The sequence below is a fragment of the Moschus berezovskii genome, chromosome 8 (genome assembly GCF_049115385.1).
Source record: "Moschus berezovskii isolate FMDL1 chromosome 8, NW_MosBer_1.0, whole genome shotgun sequence".
NCBI lineage: Eukaryota > Metazoa > Chordata > Mammalia > Artiodactyla > Moschidae > Moschus > Moschus berezovskii.
The window spans coordinates 68,264,273-68,278,986 of NC_142467.1; the positions used below are offsets into that span (position 1 = coordinate 68,264,273).

At 59.2% G+C, this 14,714-nt stretch overlaps 1 protein-coding gene and 1 long non-coding RNA gene across 6 annotated transcripts; one reads left to right on the top strand and one right to left on the bottom strand.

Annotated features, from left to right (window-relative positions):
• Positions 1-1,208: 1,208 nt before the first annotated feature.
• MBD3 (methyl-CpG binding domain protein 3) lies at positions 1,209-9,875 on the top strand. 5 transcript variants are annotated; one of them, XM_055430461.2, is made up of 8 exons: positions 1,898-2,383; positions 3,135-3,275; positions 5,585-5,744; positions 6,255-6,392; positions 7,232-7,322; positions 7,581-7,758; positions 8,395-8,592; positions 8,678-9,875. In XM_055430461.2, the coding sequence occupies exons 1-7, from the start codon at positions 2,370-2,372 to the stop codon at positions 8,585-8,587; spliced, it is 915 nt and encodes a 304-aa protein (XP_055286436.1). In that variant the 5' UTR covers positions 1,898-2,369; the 3' UTR covers positions 8,588-8,592; positions 8,678-9,875. The 5 variants fall into 5 exon arrangements, with proteins under 5 accessions (XP_055286437.1, XP_055286439.1, XP_055286436.1 ...); XM_055430460.2 differs by having other exon boundaries at positions 8,395-9,875; XM_055430462.2 differs by lacking the exons at positions 1,898-2,383; positions 3,135-3,275 and adding an exon at positions 1,209-1,488 and having other exon boundaries at positions 8,395-9,875.
• Positions 9,876-12,552: 2,677 nt separating this feature from the next.
• On the bottom strand, positions 12,553-14,710 carry LOC129559435 (uncharacterized). Its single transcript, XR_008686537.2, has 2 exons — positions 14,637-14,710; positions 12,553-14,394 (listed from the first exon to the last, which is right to left on the bottom strand). It is a non-coding gene; the product is annotated as an uncharacterized LOC129559435 (long non-coding RNA).
• Between the last annotated feature and the right edge of the window lie 4 nt (positions 14,711-14,714).

The window sequence follows — 14,714 nt, forward strand, 5'->3', positions numbered from 1 at the left end:
GCGGCAGGAAGGATGACAACTTTTTCCTTTAAGCGTCTTCACCGTGCAACTACGATTTTGAAAAATGAAGTCACACACGCTGGGAGAAAATACAACAGTGACCAGCACTGTCCTTCCTGCAAGGTCAGGGTCCTCGAGGCTGGGTTTGGGCCTGAACTGCACACGAGCATCCAGTGCTGAAAACCAGGTTTGTAACGGGATGACCGCTCGCCCATCAAGGTGCCTGCCCGGCCACCCTGCCCTTTGTGGGAGAACAGCCCAGTTGCCCGCCTTAGGGAACCCAGAAGAGGAAGGGACGTAACGAATAAGTTGCACTTACCCGGGGACTTTAAATAAACAAGTGGCACCTGTCCGCCGCGATCTTTGGGGTTCCGCCCAGGCCCTGCCTCCAACCAGAGCAGGGACCGGGAGACCCAGGGCTGCACTCGCAGGGAGTTGAGGGCGTGCGGACCCAGCTGGTTGCCCTCGGGGGAGCCCAGACCCTTCCCACCCGCATCCTCCCATCCCCCAGGGGTCGGAAGCCCGAAAAAACCTGACGGGAAGCCCAGCTCACTCCTGGCACTGACCACAGACAGCTTCGGCCACTCACTCAGAAGTCTTTTCTGAAATACCTGCCCTAGACCGTCCAGGCTCAGCCCTGGGGGAGCAGCGGAACCAGGGGAGCGCCCAGGGGAGTGTGAGGGGACATAAGAGGGACGGGAGATTTCCGAGGAAGGTCCCACGGAAACAGAAGGCGGTAGACCAAGGAGGCCCAAGAAGGGGCTGGTGCCTGGGTTCTGAGGTGTCATGAAGGCGTCGGGTGGGCCTTGGGGTCTGGAGGTGGGTGGTCACCTACAATGCGCCTAGACGTGGATGCCAATGACAAGACTAGGGGAGCAGCAGGATGGCGATCCGGCACTGGACTGGCATCCCAAAACACCAGAGGGACCACGGAGGAGGTTCGGGAACAAGACCACTCAAGGAGGGAATCGGATTCCTGACGCTAAGAGGAACTCTTGGACCGCCCAAAGCGCACGCGCATAGCAGACAAGCCGCGCGCCGCCGCAGGCCCCGCCTCCAGGACGGACGCTGATTGGCGCCGCCGTTAAGGGGCGGGGCCGGAGGCCGCGGTCCGGGAGGGGCCTGCGCGGCGCCTGCGCAGCACGGGGCCCCGCGCGCGCGGGCGGAGCGGGCCCCCCGAGCGGGGGCTGGCGAGCGCGGGGAGGGGGCCGAGAGGGCGGCAAAGCCGGCGCGCGCCCGGCTGGGGGCGGAGGGTGGGGGCCTGCGGGCCGGAACAGCCGCGGCAAGTGGCGGCGGCAGCGGCGGAGGCAGCTAAGGCGGCGGCGGCGAGCGGGGCTCCGGGCGGCAGCGGCGGCGGCGGGCCGAGGACCCGGGCGCGATGGAGCGGAAGAGGTGGGAGTGCCCGGCGCTCCCGCAGGGCTGGGAGAGGGAAGAAGTGCCCAGAAGGTCGGGGCTGTCGGCCGGCCACAGGGATGTCTTTTACTATAGGTGAATGAACGTGCCGGCCGGGCAGGGCCCCAACGGGCACCTCCCAGCGGCCTCTGCGGCGGCCTGGGCGCCCGGACCGGGGCCGCAGCCTGGGCCCCGCGCGTGCGTTGTGCGTGCATGCGTGCGTGCGTGCCGGCGCGCGGCGGGCTCTTTGCCCATTGCGCGTGCGTGCCCGGCTGGGCCGAGTCCGGTGCGCCTGCGTACCCGGCGAGGCACTGTCTCAGTGCGCTTGCGCTTCCCACGCGGCCGCATGGCCCTGGAACCGGTCCCGGGCGCGCGGAGGCCTTTGTTCGGCGGCCGCAGCTAAGCGGCCGGCTGGGCAAGGGACACCCCGGCTCGAGCCAGATGCCGCTGGGAGGCAGGGGTGGGGGCTGGTCTGTCCCTTTGATCCGCGTGGGGCTCTCCCGGGCCGGGCGCAGCCTGGGCGGGTGGGGAGACAGGGTTTCCGGAAGCAGTATTGGTTCTGGGGGACCAGGGAAGGCTGCCTAGGGATGCAGGTTCCTGGCCCCTTACCAGGGCTACTGGGCTCCAGAGCTGCGTGTCTTTTAAGATCCGCCCTTCTGTCCTTGGGCACCGTGGGTAGTGGCCCTTGAAGTCGCCAGACCGGGGACGCGGCGTTTGTGAACCCCCATACCCATACTGGAGGGAGACCTGCCCTTGGCCTGGATAAGGTAGCACGGACCCACACTTCTGTGACACAATCAGTAAGAGGCTGGAAGCCCAGCCCCAGACCGTGAACCACCTGCGGTTTGCTTTTCTGTTCCTTTTTTTTTTTTTTCTGATGGGTGAAGATGCTTTGTTTCTGAGCCGGCTTTGATGGCTCCCTCCCCTTTGCTTCAGGACCCTGGAGGCAGGCAGGCAGGACACCTGCCACGTGTTGAATGCCTGCCAGGTGGTGAGTGTGCAGCAGGTCCTGGGCCTTTGCTAGCCGCCTTTTGGGAGGAGTGAGGGAAGTGAGCAGGAAAGGGATGGCAGTTCGCCCGGGACAAGCTCAGGTTCTCACGTAGGAAAAGCGCTGGTGGCCTTCCAGTGTACACTGTGATTGGCTGTCGTCTGGAAAGGTCAAGCAGGAGATAGTGGGGTTACAATCAGCATCTCTTAGGGACCTGAATGTATATTCGCCGTCACTGTATCTGACTGCATGGCTGGCTCTTTAGAAAACTTGAATCCTGGTTCTGTCTTCCCAGGTGCCTGAAGTGGCCTTTGACTAGGAACCACGTGCCCTCATTTAATTCCAAGCACACTTGTGTGCTTACTTCTTCCTTTATATCCAAAGACTGAGGCAGGTCTCTGTGCCTTTAATCCATTGTTAATTTAGTAGACGCCTTTGTAGCAACTGCTGGCCATTCAGCTGGGAACGAGACCTGGGTCTCCTCTCCTGGATGACAGCTGGTGCCTCAGTCATCAAGTGCCCCATTGCTTTCATAGTTACAGGTGATGACACACACAGAGATGCAGGGGTCTGTGAGGGGTAAATGACGGGGTGCCTAGCTGAGCTGGGGGTGGGTCAGTGAGGGCTTGTCTGAATAGGTGGTCCAGAGCTGAGCCAGGAGGAGTGTCCAGGCGGTGGGAGGAGCCTATGAGGAGGCTCTGGAGCTGAACCATGGCCAGAGTGGCTGAAACGCCCTGTACTGTCATCATCTTAGGTCTCGTCCCCACCTGCTCCCTTCCTGGGAGCCTCTCAGGGCCTCTGACAGTGGCACCCCACTCCAAGGACCTGCTCCTGAGCACTGGGATTTGGTGGTAGGGAAAGCCTCCAGAGTGGGACTGGACAGCTCCCATGAGAGGTGAGCGCCTGAGACAGGATGGGGGTGTGGGGTCCAGTGCCTCTGCTAGGCCTCTGGTCTGAGTGATCTGCCTGGTCCCAGGAAGTGGGAGGTCTGGGGGCTGTGTTAGGAAACCCGCAGTGTTCTCTGGGATATGGGTTCTTGGCCTTCTCAGACCCCGATGTGGAGCCAAGTGCCCAGGAGGAGCACGTGGATTTCCCTGGTACTCTTCTCGCAGAGGGAAGGCAGCTCTCAGGACCATTGAGTTGGACATAGCTGCCCTTGGATCCTAGCGCGGCCCCTGGGCACATGGAACCTTGGTGTCCTGGTCCACAGAGTGGTGGGGAGACAGTGTGTTCTTTGCAAGGAGAGGTGGTGTCACCTCACATACTTGGAAAAAGATTATACACACACACCCGCCTCCAGCTTGGCAACCGGGCCCTGAGGACTGGGAGATGAGGATGAAGCAGCTGGCTACAGCTGTGGCTGTCATTTACAGTCCAGGCAGGAAGTTGAGGACTTGGCAGTTAGAGTCACTGTTTGGGGTGAGTGGAACAGAGAGGATTTTTGGAGCTCAGTTTAAAGGTGGGAATACACTTAGAAAAGCAGGTGGTCCTCAGCAGGTTGGCCCCCTTCCCTGAACAGCAAGCTTGGCTTGGGTGGAGCCAGCTGTGTCTTGCTCTTCAGACTTCACCAGGCATCTTGGGTCACAAGCCCCCTTATAGGCCTGGGGTTGTTGCCCACTCCTCACCCCTCCCACAGCCCTATGTCCACACTGGGCACTGGCTCCCACCTCCACAACACCCCAGTGCTTCAGGGGGCCCTCCATCTGGCTTCTGGCTGTCCATCTGCTCCCCGAGGTGGGCCTTGTTCTGTAGAAAGGCCACTCTTGTTCTGTACATCAGGTTTCACCAAATCTAGAAGATTTTTTGTTTTGTTGGATAAAATACCTCGGACATCTTTATGTCCCAACACAAGTGTGCAAAAATGGTTTTTAAAAGGGATATATAGTTCATGTTTTGCACGATTCAGTTTTTCAAAGTGTCCAGCTCAGCAGTTTTTAGGACATTCACACACATGGTGCAGCCATCACCACTATAGTTCTGAAACGTTCATGTCACCCAGAAGAGACCCGCATCCATTAGCTCTCCAGCTGCTGGCAGCCCCCACCTACTTGGCCTCACTTTCACCGTTGTGACAGCTTTACTGAGGTAGGAGACATCTGTACTGTCACCCATGTAAAGCATACCGATCACACATAGTGCAGCTACCACCATGGTCAGTTAGACCTTTCTGCTCTTCCAGAAACAGCCCTAGACCTCAATACCCCTGCTCCCCAGCCCTAGATCTGCAGCCTGGGTTTCTGTTTCCCTGGCCTTGTGTGAGCAGGACAGCAGTGGGTGGGGGCGAGGGCTTGTCGAGGTCCTGCCTCTGCCCATAAAGCTGGAGTCAGGACGTGAACTCCATTTACGTCAGCCAGCAGGAGGGAGTAAGGGAAAAGTGGATCTTCCAGAAGTGTCCCCGGTGGCCTTGGAACCCTGGAGAGGGAGGTGTGGAGGGCAGAGCTGGCATTGCCCAGCTGATATTCAGCATGGGTTCCATGCTACCCGCTTTTGTCACTGGTCTGCAGTACTCAGGGACACCTGGAGGGGGCAGGTGTGCACTGGCATGAGCTCAGACTAAAGGCCTTCAGGGGAGGTCTACAAAATGCAGCCCTCATCAGCCTCAGATGGAGAGTGGCAGGGATGGAGAGTAACAAGGATGTTCTGGATAAGTGCCAGGCCTGCTGGAGGTTTCATGTGTACAACTCACTAGTTCTTGGGATTTTCATGGCGGAGTGAGGTTCCCTGGTTGGGGGACATCCAGGCCATTTCCCTTGGTCAGTGTAAGTCAGCTTCCATGAGTGATGAGGTGTCAGTGTTTTTGTGGACATGTGTCTTGGTTCTTTGATACTTAGAGGTGGACTTGCTCTGTAACCATTAGAGGAACTGCTGGACTGTCTCAAAGCGGCCGCACCCATCCTTGTCCCCAATGACCAGTCCTTACTGCTGGTGCAGGGTCCCATGCTGGTCACCTGCGGAGTGAGCTCTGAGAGGCGAGGTGAGGCCTGACCCGGTCCATGGGCTGCGCAAGGTGCGGAGCCTCACAGCCAGGGCTCAGGCTTCCCAACAACACGGTCTGCTTCCGGAATGTTCCAGAAATGTCAGCCAGGCTCCCTGGGCTGGCCCCATCCTGCCATAGGCGGGGGCGTCTGTCCCCACTCTTGGCCTTGGCATCTGTTGTGCTGGGGAACAGGTGCCTGGCCTCCGCTGACCCCTATGTGTCCGCAGCCCAAGCGGGAAGAAGTTCCGAAGCAAGCCTCAGCTGGCGCGCTACCTGGGCGGCTCCATGGACTTGAGCACCTTTGACTTCCGCACGGGCAAGATGCTAATGAGCAAGGTGAACAAGGGCCGGCAGCGGGTGCGCTACGACTCCCCAAGCCAGGTCAAGGTGAGCCCGTGGGAGCTGCTGCTGGGGACAGGGGGGAGCTCACCCCACCACCACCACCCCCCGTCCTGGAGTTAGATGCGTGGCTGCTCCTTGGGGGAGACTCAGCGGCTATGGAAAAGTAGAAGGAAAATCGGAACCTGCCCATCACCTGCCCAGGAGAGGCCCAGCTGTGGTCTGTGCTTGGGCACCTGGCTCCTGGAGTGTCTACAAGTCTCCAATAAACAAGTGTTCAGGGACTTGGTCCCCTGCCCTGATTGCAGGACAGAGGTGGCTAAGGGCGCCCGGCCCATGCTCTGCAGAGAACGGGGCCATGATGCAGAAGGGGGCAGGTGTGTGTCCACAGCCCCTGGCCAAGCTCACCAAGGGTAGCACATCAGCCCGAGCCTGGGCATAGCATTGCCTCTGGTCCAGGGGTGCTAGGGGGGTTGCTGGGAACCCTGAAGCCCTGGAGCACAGCTTCCTCACTGACAGGAAGGCCCTCTGAGGACCTGCCCCATCCCATCTCCATAGGGCAAGCCTGACCTGAACACGGCCCTCCCGGTCAGGCAGACAGCATCCATCTTCAAGCAGCCAGTGACCAAGATCACCAACCACCCCAGCAACAAGGTGAAGAGCGATCCCCAGAAGGCTGTGGAGCAGCCCCGGCAGGTGAGGCCGCACACAGATCTTGATTGCTTGCGGCAGCAGGCCTGGCTCTGGGTCAGGTGGTCTCTGGAGCTCAGTCCACTCTTCAGAGCCCAGTTGGTTGGCCCAGAGCCCCCAGCATTGTGATCAGGAGCCGTCATCCTGGAGTGCAGTCCCACGGGAAGCAGTCTCCCCCCAACCCACCCCCACACACACAAGGGGCCTCCTGGGCCGCCACTGTCACGAGCAGGTCAATGGTGTTTCACATATGCAGTGTTGTGAACTGTTTTCCAAAAACCAAGATTTATCACATTTTCACATGTGTTTACAAATGCCCAGTAGATAGCGGGGTGTGGGGGTGCTGGCCCGGGTTGGGAGTCCATGGCTGGCACAGGGGAGACACTTGGGAGACCCGCAGGGCAGGGGTCCCACTGTGGGCAGTGCCCTTGGTGCCATGTGGGCTGCAGCCCTCCGGGTAACAGGTCAAAAGCCTCTTGTGTTCCCCCTCTCCCATTTCAGTCTTCACCCCTTAGACACCCTTCCCAGGTCTCAAGGTAAAGCCCGAGGGTGCGAGCTCACTGTGTGCCCAGGGCCTCAGGCCCGGGCACACCCCAGGTGGAGACTGGGCCTCCTGACCCCCAACCCTGGGATGAAGGGACTACAGACCATCCAGCAGCAAGTCAGATGTATGGGGTGTTCATTCTGCTGGAAACAGGGTTAGGGTTTCTCTGCCCTGGGGTGCAAACACCCCCAGCAAGTGTGGAGTCAGAGGTCACGCTGAGACCCCAGCCCAGCCCGCATGTTGCCTGCTGTGGGGGCGGGTGGCCTGGGAATCCCTTCGCCTGATATGTGTCTGGTCACAGCTTTTCTGGGAGAAGAAGCTGAGCGGCCTGAATGCCTTTGACATCGCGGAGGAGCTGGTGAAGACCATGGACCTCCCCAAGGGTCTGCAAGGTGACCTGCCGCGGGGGAGCAGGGGACAGAGAGGAGGGACAAGGCTCAGGCTCCCCCAGCCTGGGGCCAGCCAGGGTGCACCTGGGGACGGGACAGTCACTGGTCCTGAGAAGCCCTGGGGGTCAGGTTTCCTTGCTGTCACTGCGAGGGCAGCTTGTGCTGCTGTGTCACCGCGGGCTGCCCACCCACAGAGGTTCAGCACAAACCTGTGGAAGGGCTGAGGGGACAAGGCTAGTGACCGTCCCCCATGTCCAGCAGGAGTGGGTCCCGGCTGCACAGATGAGACGCTGCTGTCGGCCATCGCCAGTGCCCTGCACACCAGCACCACGCCCATCACCGGGCAGCTCTCGGCCGCTGTGGAGAAGAACCCTGGGGTGTGGCTCAACACGGCCCAGCCGCTCTGCAAGGCCTTTATGGTGACTGATGAGGACATCAGGTAGTTGCCCCTTCCTCCTCCCTCCCCACAGGCTATGTGCTCCAGAGAGGCCAGGTGTTTTGGCCATGCAGCAGCTTCTCTGTGCTGGGCTGTGAGCCCCTCAAGGGGCTCTGGGGGTGGGCAGGAGACTGCAAGGCAGAACAGCTGCACCTGGAGTGCTGGGGGCTGGCGAGAGGGGAGCCCCTTGAGAGATGAGGACCGCTGCTTAGACCACACACACACAGGCCTCACGTGGAGGAAGTGGGCAGGAGGTGACAGAAGTCATAGGCCAAGACGCAGCTGTGTGAGAGTCTGGGCGACGTTTAAAGCACCACTTGGAGAAATAGAGTCAGCAAGGTGGGGACCACAGTGCCCAGGTGTGACTGTGGCCCTGGTCCTGCCTGGAGGGGGCGCTCTTGGCCATCAGTGTGGGGGCACCAAGGATGGGCTGGTATTGGTAGGAAGTCTCGTCCACGTAGAGAGGGGGCAGGCATGGAGGAGGCAGGGAGGGCCCAGGGGTTGTGGGCCCAGGTTGACAGCGGCCCTCTCGGCAGAGCTGGTTTGGGGAGGGGCAGCAGCAGGTACAGGTGGGACAGCATGGGGCTGGGGTCTGTCTGAGACTGGGAAACCCTGGCCACTGGGTCCCTGTGTCCCCAGGAAGCAGGAAGAGCTGGTGCAGCAAGTCCGCAAGCGGCTGGAGGAGGCACTGATGGCCGACATGCTGGCCCACGTGGAGGAGCTGGCCCGGGACGGTGAGGCACCATTGGACAGGGCGGGCGCTGACGAGGACGAGGACGAGGAGGAGGAGGAGGAGGAGCCCGACCAGGACCCGGAGATGGAGCACGTCTAGAGCAGGTGCCACCAGGCCTGAGGCCTTTTGTGCCTGTGGCGGCAGCGCTGGGCTGGCCAGACACTCATGCCAGCCAATCTGTCTCTGCAGGGGCCCCGTCTGCCAGCCCGCCCGCAGGGGGCCACCTCAGACTCGGCCCTCACCCTGCCCTGGCGTGCCCCCTCCCCCGGGCCACAGGAACTCGGCTGAAGGACAGCCCCTCGCCTGACGGACCCCCCACATCTGCTTCTCTGAAGGGCCTGGCCCGTCCACAGGAGGCCCCTGCTCAGGTGGTTGCTCCACGCCGCACTCAGGCCAACCTGGTCCCCATGGCCACTGCCCTGAGCTCCTTATACAGGACAACTGCCACCAGGCTGCCTGCGAGGCTCCCCAGGACTGGAGAAATCTGTGTGGAACAGTCTCGCCTCCGACTTGTGCCCATGAGGGGTGATGTCCCAAGCTACATGTCAGCGCCCCCAGAGGCAGTACAGGGTGGCTCCCCAGGCCCACTGGCCGGGTGCAGCGCACCCGCAATAAACTCGCGGTCCCCCGGGGGCCAGACGTCTCCATTGCTTCGAACCTTCTGTTGGACGCACATGGATGGGAACTTGGGCCTCGGCACCGGAAGACCTTGCTGTTTCCAACCCAGCCTAGCCCAGTGGTCAGCACCATGGACGGAGAACTAACTGCTCACAGCCAGACTCGGGCCAGGCCACCCTTGGGCCTGGGTCTCACCAGGTACATATCCTGCCTGCCTGGGCGGCGGCCTCCACAGAACAAGGCGAGCAGAGTCGTGTTGCCCCACTCCCAACAGTCTGAGAGCCTGGGCAAAGGGAGACCCTGCTGCCTGAGTGGATCCTGGCTAGCACCCTCACTGCAGCCCGTCTATCAGTCTGGAGGCTTGAGCCATGGCCGGTGTGGCCTGTGAATGCCAGACCTGTCCCATGCCTGCCGCACTTGCAGCCATGACTGTCAGGAGAGGCCCGGGTCACTGCTTCGTTTGTCCGGACTCCCTGGGCTGTGGTGGCCTGCTGGCGGGGTGGTGGTGGCACTGGGAACCTCCAGGGACCGGGTCACACTGCCAGCTCCTTCTGAGGACACCAGCCTGGGAGGCTGGCTGACCCCATCCTCCCAAGTTCAGTCAAAGCACAAAGCCTCGAGGACTGGGCACTGCCCCATGGAGGCAGCAGCACCACTGCCCAGGTAGCCACAGGCCCCAGGAAAGCCCCTCCGCTGCAGCCCTGAGGGGAGCCAGGAGGCTGCGGGAGGCTTCTGTGGGTGGCGTTGAATAAAGCGTGTCAGGCAAGTATGGCCTAGGGCTTTGTGTCAGTCCAAATCTGGGGGGTTTGTGTCCACGTGCCGGGAGCCTCCCTCAAATTCATCATCTCCCTGGGCCAGAGAGTGGGAAGGATGGTGGGTGGCTTCCCTGTGGCCCTAGGCGGGGTCTCCTGATGATTATGCCCCAGCAGTGTGAGCAAGAGAGCTGGTCACACCCACCCCACTCCAGCAGCCCCTCCACCCCTGGTGGAGTGGTCATGGCTGGCTTTTCTCCCGACCCAAAGCCAGGTTCAGGAGCTGGGAGAACCCTGGTTCCTCTGCTGCCCAGCCACTTAGCGTGGACCCCCAGAGCTTCTGTCCACATCCACAACTGGTCAGGGCTTTGGTGGCCTGGGCCCTCCTCACTCCTACTCTGTGGCTCTTATAGGCGTGGGCAGGGCTGGTCCCACCAGAGACTTCAGGGGAGCACCGGCTCCTGCCTTTTCCAGCTCCTAGAGGTACCGCATCCCCAGCTTGCGGCCTCTCCCTCCATCCTCACAGCAGTGCAGCATCTCCTGTCCCTCTCTTATAAGGATCCTGTGTTAACACTGGGACCCCATGGAATCCAGGGTCATCCCCATTTCAGGGGCCTTAGCTTAATCCCTCCTACATAGTTTTCTCTGCCCTGTGAGGTGATGTGTCCACAGGCCCCAGGGTGACTGGGGGATGTTACCCTGAAGATAAGTTTCCTGTTCAGCGGAGGCAGCTCCTGCCTGGCCATGTGGCCGGCCCCTGCAACCTCAGCTTCCTCCAGCTCACTGTAGCCTCTTGTGCCTTGTCGCTGCCATCCCTTCAGGGGATAAGCAGTTGTTACAGAAGCCCTGGAAACCTATCACCTCAGGATTCCCCCAGGTTCATGGGCCGGGGTTGACTTGGGAGAGTGATGCCTGGCAACAGTTTGGGACTTTCTGGTCAGAGGAAGCAGTGGGACCCCCACCAGTCACATGTGGCCATGGATATAGAAATTGGTGACAGCTTAGGCAGTGCATTCCTCAGCTGCCCTGGCCACATGGGGCTGGGGGCCATGACTAGACAGATTAACAGAACATCTCCATGCTGTCCAGAATAGGGGTGCTGATCCTCGGTGGAGTTGGGGGGGGTCGGGGGGGTGACACACACTATGTAAGATCGGGTGCGGCTTCTCAAAAAGTGACTGCCAGGGCTTTCCTGATTGCTCAGTGGTAAAGAATTCCTCTGCCAATGTGCAAGACATGGGTTTGATCCCTGATCCTGGAAGATGCCACATGTCCCAGCAACTAAGCCCCTGTGCCAGAACTGAAGCTGGCATATTCTGGAGCCCATGCTCCACAACAAGAGAAGCCACCGCAATGAGAAACCCTCAATCACAACTAGAGAGTAGTCACCACTCTGCAACTAGAGAAAAGCCTTTGCGGCAATGAACAGCCAGCATGGCCATAAATAATTTTTTTAAACAAATGATGGCCAAAGTGTCTATCCACTGGTGAATACAAAAATCCAGCTCTTCCAGACACAGGAGCATCACTCAGCCACAAAAATCAGAGAAGCCCTGACACTTGCTACCATGGGTGTGGACGGGTCCTGAGAACACGCTGGTCAGTGAGAAGCCAGACATAACCACGCCATGATGTTAATTTTAGGAGTCAACTTGACCAGGCTGAAGGGCACCCAGATAGCTGGTAAAACATTTCTGGGTGTGTCTACACAGATATTTCTGGAAAAGATGAGCGTTTGATTCAGTAGACCAAGTAGAGAAATTCATCCTTGCCAATTTGGGTGTCAGCTGACCCATCAGGGACCCTTTGCAACAGTTTCATTCTGGTGTTCTACTAGACTTAAGAGCAGGGTTGAGAGCATTTTAAGTGACCATCCAGGCCCCCCACGCCAGATGCGTGGGTGTGTGGGGGTTAGCGGTTCTCAGCTTGGTGATTCTGCACCCAGGGAGGTCTGGTGCATTGCATTGTCCCCCCAAAAGATACATCCGGATCCCAGCCCCTAAATCTGTGAGCAGGACCTTGTGTGGAACTAGGATCTTTGCAGACGTCACTATTAAGATGAAGTCACACAAGAGTAGAGTGACCCTGAACCCAGTGCCTGGTGCCCTTATAAAAAGTGAGGACATAGCCACACAGGGAGATGAACACCCTGTGATTCAGGGGTGGAGGCTGGAGAGATGGCGCCACAGAAAACTACTCCAGGGAGTAGAGCAGAGGTGACTCTAGGCATAAAGTGGGTAGGGCCAGGAAGGCTGCTCCATACCCCAAAGCACACCCCCCCCATTCCCTGAGGATGCTGTTGGTTAGTTGCTCAGTCGTGTTCAACTCTTAGCAACCCCATGGACTGTAGCCCCCCAGGATCCTCTGCCCATGCAATTTCCCAGGCAAAAATACTGGGGTGGGTTGCTATCTCCTCCAGGATATCTTCCTCACTCACAGATCAAACCCACATCTGCAGTGGAAGGTGGATTCTTTACCTCTGAGCTATCAAGAAAGACCCAGCCACAAATGTCCACAGTGCCAAGGGGAATACCCTGCCCAGGGGTCCAGAACTGCCATTTCATTTGTAGCTTCCCCCAACCCCCATTCATCTTTCTGTCCATCCCTCCCTTCATCTTATTTCTGGTATATTTCAAAGGAGACACCACCCCCTGCCCCTAAATACTTCAGCATGAAAATCACTTAAGAGATTGGTGGTTTGCAATTCTAAAAGGACTTTTATTTATTTTTTATTAAAAGGACTTTTAAAGCACATCACCACAGGGCCATCATGAACAAATCCACATGTACATACAACAGGTCATTGTTCAGGTGTCTCCAACTGCATGTTGAAATCAAGGCCCTAGAGTCCCCGCTCCCCCTTTTCTCTCTTCATTCTTGTCCATTTCTTGCCTGACAGCCTTCTTTTAAAATCGTAGTCTTTGCTTCTGATGATCGGTTCCCCTCACACCCTCAGTGGCCTCAGTCAAACCCCTCATATGTCATCCAGCCCCACATAACTCACCTTCATGGAGCAGCACCTGTTTCTTCATTTACTTACTCCCTTGCTTTGCTGGAGTGCATCCTGCAGTATACTAAGCTAATCTGTGATGACCTGCCAGCCTGAAACATCCTGATTCCTCCTCCCTCTTGATATGGACCTTGGGGTCAGTCATCACTTTCCCTAGGAACCTCGGCTTTCTTCCTGATACTTTGGAATGTGATCTGAAAGCCCTAGTGGTCCCAGGACACCTGAGTCCCCAGAACAAATTGTGGGGTCCTAGCTATTTGGAGGCTCTGGCTCCACTATCCCTTCCATTATTTCCTGGACAACTTCCGTCCACTTTCCCTTTCCTCTATTTTCTCTTCCCCCACCTTTTGTCTCTTTGCTTGACTTTCTGGGAGAGTGCCTGCTAATGTTGAACTCCTGCTACTGTGCTGTTAACTCTCACCAGTCCGAGCCTGTCTGAAGAACACGTGTGTGCATGCACACGTGTTGACCACCCACAGGACGAGTCACTCTGGCCTGTTCCCCGTCTGTCACCAGTAAGGGCTGGATACCACTCTTTGCCCCAGCTCAAACACTGTCTCCTCCATTCCTGACCTCTCCTCACCCCACCCGAGCCCCTTTCTCAGCCTCCAGCATGCCACCCTGGGTGGGGTCCCAGCTGGGGGTAAGGATGAGTAGGCACCAAGGCCCCCCCCACCCTGCCCCCAGGGGGACTTGAGGCTGGCCAGGTGAGCCAGGGCAGGTCCCCCTGTGCCCTGAACACCAGCTACAGCCAGCAGAACTTAGGGTGAGGAGACAGGACAAAGCCTGTGGCTAGAACAGAGGGAGGTCTGCGAGGGAGTGCCAGAGTCACACACCGAGTGCTTCTTGGGAGCCCAGCTGTTCTGTAGCTCCAGTGCCTGCCTCCAGGAGCCCGGTCCTAGGAGGGAGGGGACAGACATAAGTCAGGATGAAGTAATCAATACTTGACAGCATTCAAACAGAAAAGGAAAAAAGTTCCTCTCAGACCCCAAGAGAGAAACTGGGTGGAATGCAGCCTGGGGGTCGGGAAAGGCATGAGGAAGAGGCAGGGAGCTGAGGACTTCGAGGAGTAGGGGGCACCTGCCCGGAGAGCAAGAGTCCATGAAGAGAAGAGACCAGGTGAAGGACTATCTAGTCATGGGAGCAGCTACGGCTGAGGGACTCCATGGAATTCGAGGCAGGAACCCAAGTCCGGTGAGGATGGCAGCAGATCCAAGGGAGAGACCAGTGTTGGGCAAAGGGGCAGGCTGTCCCCTCTCCCACCCAAAGAGCCCATGCAACTGTCCTGAGGTTCCGCGGTGTCCAGCCAGGGACTGAGGCCAAGGTCCCCTTAGCGACTCGGCGGGCCAATCCCAGCCCATCTACTTACCTGTAAAGGGAAACCAGAAGGCTCTTTCGCCCCAAAGGCAAAAAGAAGGCCCCGAAGGGCTGCTGGAGGCCACTAGGACAGGATGGCCTTAGGCGTGGGCACGCGGGGCCGCTCTCGAGAATTTTACCCAGCGGCGCTCACGTCCGAGGGCTCTGGCCTGTGGAAACCAGACCACGACCGGAAACACCACCACTCAGGGGATGTGGGTGCCCGTGACCTCCCGGGGGTGCCCAGAGGCCAGGTGTGCATGGGGACCGCGGAGAGGAAGGGGTCTGGAGTACCGAGCCCGGCCGGGGCGCTAGGGGTCTAGGAGTGGGGAGCCCGGGACTCCGGCGCAGAGGCGAGGAAGGGGCCGGACGCCCTCGCGCACCCTGGGCCCGGGCAACCGCGGGCACCTACCTGCGACCGCACCCGCACGTGCCAGCGCGCCCAGCCCGCCGGAGCGCCCGCGGCAGGGATGTCCGCGCCACGTGACCG